A 7,500-nucleotide genomic window follows, 5' to 3' on the forward strand; every position below is an offset into this window, starting at 1 on the left:
AGTCTGTAGCCACATTGTATCCATATGCATTCACCAATAACAGCTCTTACCAAAGACATTTTACACAGAACCAGACAGCAATGTCATATCATGTGCTCGTAATGTATACATGCAAACAGAAAACGAAAAAAGAAAACGGGCCCGTAGCCTTGACATAAAGGTTGAGTAACTGAGCAAGACCTCATAAGCATAGATCTCAAACACGTTGATAAACACACACACACACACTCTCCCGCTCACCAACAAGAGTAGTTAATGCTCTGCACATGTAGAAGAATTGTCCTCTGTAATTCAACACTGCATTTCAGAAGGTCCCCACAATGCCTGTTGTTGTGTGTTGGACCAGTGATTCACACAAATGTGATCCTGTGTGATGTAGTGATGTGGTATTCTAAAGTTACTGACCAGGTCCATGTAATGTCAGCCTAGCTATTGAAGAATGTTTTGCTCCCTTTGAAAATGTAATTAGGTCATGTGTGCTGGTCCGTTTTATGGCTCATGTAACAGTTTTTTTTTTTGTTCTTTTTCCTTTTTCTCCTTCTTTTGACTCATCAGTATTCTGAACAGGTTGCACAAACTGAGGGGGTTACACAAGCCTGCTTTTCTGACACATGGTATACATATGGAGCCTCTATAACAGAAGGGTGGATTGTTGTCTGTTGTTTTGTTTTGTTTTGTTTTTTACGCCTTTGCAAACATCCTTGTCCAGTTAATGCTGATGCTGAGAGAGAGAGAGAGAGAGAGAGAGAGCGTTGAATTTGAAGTGGATTAATGTGTCAGTGAAGTACTTCAATAGGGTTAAGGTGTGTGTGTGTGTAAGTAACATGCAGCAGAGGCATGGTTTGATGACCTACATCCTGTTCTCATTTTTTTTAAATAATCTTTATATACACAGTCCGAAGCTGTGGTGGCCTGCCTTAAAAAGAAAAAAAAAAAAAAAGGAAAAAAAAGGCAGAGATGTTAGAAAGTTCACCTATGATCTGTGGCTTCCTCTCTCTGTATTTGTGTCTCTTTCATCTGGAAACCGTATTCTGTCAATCTCCTTAGCTCTCTAAAACAATACTTGTGTTGAGTAGTGTTGTGTTGAGAAGTCGTGTTTGTTGATGTTAAAGTGATGTGCATTGATTAGAGTTGGTTGTTTATTGATTAGTGTTTATTGAAAAGATTTGGTAGTGCTGTGGGTGTTTATTAGGGATGCCACAACACTGTTGTTTTGGTAATCAATACCGATACCAGTGATACTCCACGATTCTCGATATATCGTTCGACACGACAGCAAAAACAGCTATTCAGCATGCTCTCCTTCATTAAAAAATATTCATATGAACATTAACTAATAAAATCTAGAATAATGTCAGATTCAAGTCCTAAATAGTTAACATGAAACTGCAGCTTTAGAGTATCTCCTTCATTATTCAAGTAAACTATATTTTACGTCCATTCAGTAATATATAAAAGTGTTATACGTTATAAATATTGTAATAATGAATGTTATGTAATAATATAAATGATATAAATGAGTTTTATATTATATAATAATAAATGGTGAAAGATACAGCTACTAACAGTGACAGCAGTTTTAAAATGGTGGCATGTCCTTCAGTTACTTAACCAACCGCCATTCAAGTAAATTAGTGTTGACACTCAGTAAAATCAAGATACAGTCATCTTTCAGTTGCACAACTTCCAATTGCAGTGCATTAGCAACAACAACACACAAGTAAACATAGAGATCAAAATAAGAGCACTGATTCAACACTGGCACAAAAAAAGGGCACTCTGACCCAATATTGATTTCAGATTTGAGGAACTGTGTGAAAATGTTCAGCTATAACTTTAACGTTTTTATATATAAACTCTGAATGAAAGCAGTAGTCAAAATGTGCTGCCATGGCGACAGACCATTATTGTTTGTAAATATCTACGTAAAAAGCTGCTGTCATATCGTGTTGACACTTGGCCGGATGGTTAGAGTGCTGGACTAAACCAGTGAAGTCGTTTGGGTCGTAGACGTATCAAGCGTCGTACGTGTGTTTCTTTTCAGCTGTGACTGTTAAGCATCACTGCTGCTACCCTCTGCCATTTTCATGTGTTGTTTTTCACATTTTTGTTTGTTTGTTTGTTTGTTTGTTTGTTTTTTCATGTTTTATCTCATGCTGTTGGGTGTTCCCAGGTCTTTCCTGTGCTTGCCGTCTGTCGGCGGGTCAGGAGTGTGGTGTCAGTTTTGACTAGTTACCGTTATGTTTTCTGAATTTTAAGCATCCGCTAACTACCAAAGTATCGGTTCTATTCTTTATTGATTTGTGTTGGTAGCGTTGTGGTGTTTATTGATTAGTGTTTATGATATGATGGTGTTTATTGATTACTGTTGATGTTGTGGTATTTATTGATTTGTTAACAATCTTGTGGTGTTTGTTGGTTAGGTTGAACAATGTTGTAGTGTTTATTGATTAGTGTATATGATGGTGTGGTGTTTATTGATGTTTGACAATGATGTGGTGTTTGCTGAAAAGTGTTTATGGTGTTGTGGTGTTTATAATTTTATTAAACAATGGTGTGGTGTGTATTGATTTATTAACAATGTTGTGGTGTTTATTAATTACTGTTGACGACATAGTGGTGTTTATTGATTTCTTAACAATGTTGGAATGTTTAGTGATTTGTTGTGGTTACCAATGTTTACAGTGTTGGGATGTTTATTAGTTAGTTTTATGGTATTGTGGTGTCTTTTGATTAGTGTTTACAACGTTGTAGTATATATTGATTTCTTTCCAGTCTTGTTGTGTTTATTTATAAAGTTAAATGACGTGGTGGTTATTGATTATTGCTGATGATCCTGTGTGTATTTTTTTTTTTTCTGATGAGTTTTCATAATGCTATGGTGTCCACCAATGCCCTGAGGTTCCTGTGTTTATTCCTCATGGTCAAAAACTTTAATTAGCACTTAAGGAATAATGAGCAACTGTTCCACAAGTGGGCAAAAAAAAAAAACCCTAACAAACCGCAACCTGAACTGCACTTTTACTGACTACTGCATGATCTCCACTTTTCTAAAATTGCCTTGGAAGGTTTGTTCTGATCCCAGGAGACTGGTTCTGATTTGGTAAGAATGTGTTAGTGTGGATGATTTAGATGCCCAGGGATCCTAATTTTCTCTTGCTGTCTCACTCAACAGTGGACCAGGCTGATCCATATGCCCATGTTGCCGCTCGCCACTTTGACCAGTTGTTCCAGAGATTTGGATCTCCCATCATCATCCTCAACCTTGTTAAGGTATGACAAACTTCCCTCCGTTTTGGCCTGGATGGGGGTGCGGCGCTGTCTTCACACCCGTCGCCCGTCGGATGATTTGCCAACCTCCCGGTATTCCCAACCTCGTAGTGATGCGATGACATGTCATTGTTTCCAACCTTGTCTAAATTTGCCTCGATCTGAGCATTCCCAACCTTGTAAAGATGTGTCAGCATTCCATTCTTTCTCAACCTTGTAAAGATTTTCCATCAGTCAAGTATTCCCGACCTTCTAAAGATGTGCCAACATTCCAACGTTCCCAACTTTCAAAAACATGCTGATGTTCCGGAACACCTAAACTTCTAAATACATGACATTCCACTTCCCAGCCTTGTAAAGATAGGCTGACGTTCCCATATGATGAATGTTGTAAAGATATGCTGACATCATATTATTCCCATCCTTGTAAAGGTATAGTGACATCCACGCATACCCAAACTTAAATTATCCCAGTATTCAGTATCTTGTTGAGATACTGACAATCTGTTGTTTCCGTTGTTTTAATATTCCCAGTCATGTGAAGAAACATTAACAATTTAAAAGTTTGATTTAAAAAAAAAAAAACGCAATATCCCAACATCCTCATCCTCGGGAAAATTCACCTTTCTGTAACTTCCCAGGATTCTGAACCTTGCCAGTATGCCAGGTTTCCCACATCCGCACTTTTCCTCCACTATCCATAAGATTAGAAAAGCGTCCCAGCACTCCCAGATCATTTACCATGTCAACATTCCAACACCCTGAACTTTTCTGATACCTTTCAGAGCATACGAAGCTTGTGTAATAAGTCAGGAAAGCGTTGCTTGAAGATGAAGATGAATTTACATGCAGAGAATCTGCTCCTGTTCATGCATCACCTGTCTGGGCTCAGCTGAGACTGTCTGAATGTTTGGCCTTTACAGAGATCTGTCTGTAGACCGTATCATGGCTTAGATACATTTATGATACCGAATGTCTCTCAGCTGTATAGTTTTCTGTCACCTATCCCAACTGTCTCACCTTTGGGCATCATTTCACATCTGGTGAACAGTGTTGTGGTTAATATAAGATTAGATGGGGGTAGCATTCTTTGTATCTGTATCTCGAGACCAGATTTGCCAAGACTGTACTGAGTTGTCTGGGTGACCACCAGGGCAACGTTAGAAATGTTACTATGGAGACACAGACCTGTGTCTAACACTAGAGATGTTCCTATGGGAACGTATGCCTGTATCTAACATAATAAATGTTACTACGGCGATGTAGGGCTGTATCTAATATTAGAAATGTTGCTATGGAGACGTAGGCCTGTATCTAACATAACATAAAAAATGTTACTATGGAGATGCAGGCCTGTATCTAACACTAAACATCTTAATACAAAGACATAGACCTGTATTTAACAAAAAAAAGTTGCTATGGAGACGTAGGCCTGTATCTAACATAGAATAAGAAAGGTTACTATGGAGATGCAGGCCTGTATCTAACACTAAACATCTTAATACAAAGACGTAGACCTGTATTTAACAAAAAAAAACAGTTGCTATGGAGACGTAGGCCTGTATCTAACATAGAATAAAAAAGGTTACTATGGAGATGCAGGCCTGTATCTAACACTAAACATCTTAATACAAAGACGTAGACCTGTATTTAACAAAAAAAACAGTTGCTATGGAGACGTAGGCCTGTATCTAACCTAAAAAAATGTTACAGTGGAGATGAAGGCCTGTGTCTAACACTAAAGATCGTAATATGGGCCCGCATGACATGTCCACACTGGTGTCTGACTATAAGACAAACGAACAAACGAGAGAGACATACAGGCAAGCGGGATGAGAGGGAATGTATGTCGACTGTGGCCGGATCATCTGGATGAGCCCTCAGGTGGAGTGGTGTTCGGAGAAGCGTCTGTCGGCGAATGCATCCGCGCCTCATTACGATTCATACGGTCTGTTCCGCCCTGCGGACCGAAGCGTTTTCAAAGTCTCGTTTCCAAGAAGTGGATATCACAACACCGGATTCGAGGAACACTTTGAAATCGTGAAGAGCGTGTCTCTCTGCCCGTTCATGCAACATTAATGACAAAAATACGCGCATAAGAAACTGTCATTGTGATACTGTCACCGCCCTTTTTCTGCGTGCCCTGCATCTCCAATCATGACAAATGTCTCTCCGTTTTGAAATACGGGAAGAAGGAATGTGAGAGTAAATGGAGAGGTTAGTCTTGGTGTCCTTATGTCTTTTTCCCTCCTCTTCCTTTAAACATATTTGACCTACGCTATCACAAGACTGTCACGTTGGTTAAGAAAAACAAAACGGTACGTTAAGTCGTTATTTTTAAACATTGCTCAATGTCTGACTGTACGTCCAGTGAATGGAATGATGAGTCAAAGCACTTTAGTGCGATAATGCAATTTAAATTGGGGGTCAAGAGTGACCCTAGGAAAAAAGCGGTTGAGATTTTTAATAGTCATGTGCACACACAGGCATGAATATACATGAAAACACGCGCGCACACGCACACGCACACGCACACGCACTCACACTCACAGACACTAACATGTGCAGCTGATCATGCTTGGGCACGTGTAGTCTCTGGTCTTACACAGAACAATGCAAAAACCTCCAACCCGCCAAAGATAAAATGTAAGCTGGGAAGACACACGCGCGCACGCGCACACACACACACACACACACACACACACACTCGCACATTGGTCGCCTTTGGTTGGATTTCTCCCGTCTCTCACGTTGTTGATCACAGGGGAGTGCAAAGCGATGGACCAATCCATGCTGTCCAGCTTAAACGCATACATATACACATACAGACACACACACACACACAGGATGACTGGTCTGTCCATGTGACAATGGCCCACTCACCTGTGACTGGAGGGAGAGGGAGAGAGAGAGAGAAAAAGACTGGCAGAAGAAAGCTTGTACCGCGCAATCACAGCAGTGTGTTACTCTGGATGGGAGAAGAGGTGGAATAATGTGATGACTGTGTCTGTGTGTGTGTGTGTGTGTGTGTGTGTATGACTTCGAGGGAGTGTATTGAAGTACGTTTCAAAACACACAGCAGGGGAAGAAGACAACACATGGGTAGACCGGCCCCCTCCCCCGAAAACGTCTTTTGGGGTTTCTGTTAGCACGTCTAGTGGTGTTCAGTCTTTATAAACACTATGATTATTGCTCTGTGTGGACTCACAGTCCTGCACCCAGAAAGAGCTTTAAAACGTTAAGGTACTCACAACCACAACAGTTACGATATCCAGTGTGTGTAGAAAGTATTCACACACCCCGATCGCTGCCACAGTATGCTGTTCTACAACCCCAGTTTATTTATTTATTTATTTATTTATTGGCAGAGCATGCTTAAAATTTTGATTGGCCACAATAACTTGTATTTCAAAAAATAAAGAAAAAAAGGTTTTTTGGGTTTTTTTTGTGTTTGTTTGTTTTTGTTCAGCACAAAATTGAAAGCTCTAGCTTTGAGAAGTATTTAACCTTTAAGTCCTCAGATACTGAATATTGGATGTTTTATTTTATTTTATTTTATTTTATTTTATTTTATTTCATTCACCCCTTCAGGGTTTGGGCATTTAATATTCAGTAGCTGTCCCTTTTTGCAGTGGTTACAGCCTGAAGTTGTATTAGTGTCTGAACAATCTGTTGATGGGTGTTCACACGTGTGTGTGTGTGTGTGTGTGTGTGGTGTTGGATTCAGCTGCTCTTGTATGATTAAATACATCTGTCTGTGTATGATTACCACGTTGCTCATTGCAAACAAAGCACCAGGAAAACAAAAGAGCCTCTCCGAGGACAGGGAAACTGAGCTGTTTGGAGTCACGTGTCCAGAGAGAGAGACAAAACCATTTCACTCTGTATTCTCTGTCTCCTCTTCACTGTCAGATCACACATTCTCTCCACTACCACTACTACTACCACTACTACTACTACTACTAACACCGCTACTACTATTACTGTTACTACTACGTCTTCTTCCTCTTCTTCTTCATGTATCATAATGAGAGTTTCTGATCTGTTTGTCTATGTGTGTGTATGTACGTGTGCACATGTGCATGTGTTGATTTTTTATATTAATTTTTTTTTTTAACAGACTGACAGTTTCTGCTCTCTCTCTCTCTCTCTCTGTGTGTGTGTGTGTGTGTGTGTGTGTGTGTGTGTGTGTGTGCGCGTGTGTGTGTGTGTGTATGAGAGAGAGAGCTC

General features: G+C 39.9%; 1 protein-coding gene across 1 annotated transcript in view; it reads left to right on the top strand.

Annotated features, from left to right (window-relative positions):
• The window catches only part of fig4a (FIG4 phosphoinositide 5-phosphatase a), a 64,371-nt gene that overhangs the window by 19,102 nt on the left and 37,769 nt on the right, over window positions 1-7,500 (top strand). The window contains 1 exon segment of the mRNA XM_030771599.1: window positions 3,176-3,273. Coding sequence (XP_030627459.1) covers window positions 3,176-3,273 — 98 coding nt within the window.

This window comes from Chanos chanos, chromosome 4 (genome assembly GCF_902362185.1).
Source record: "Chanos chanos chromosome 4, fChaCha1.1, whole genome shotgun sequence".
Lineage (NCBI taxonomy): Eukaryota > Metazoa > Chordata > Actinopteri > Gonorynchiformes > Chanidae > Chanos > Chanos chanos.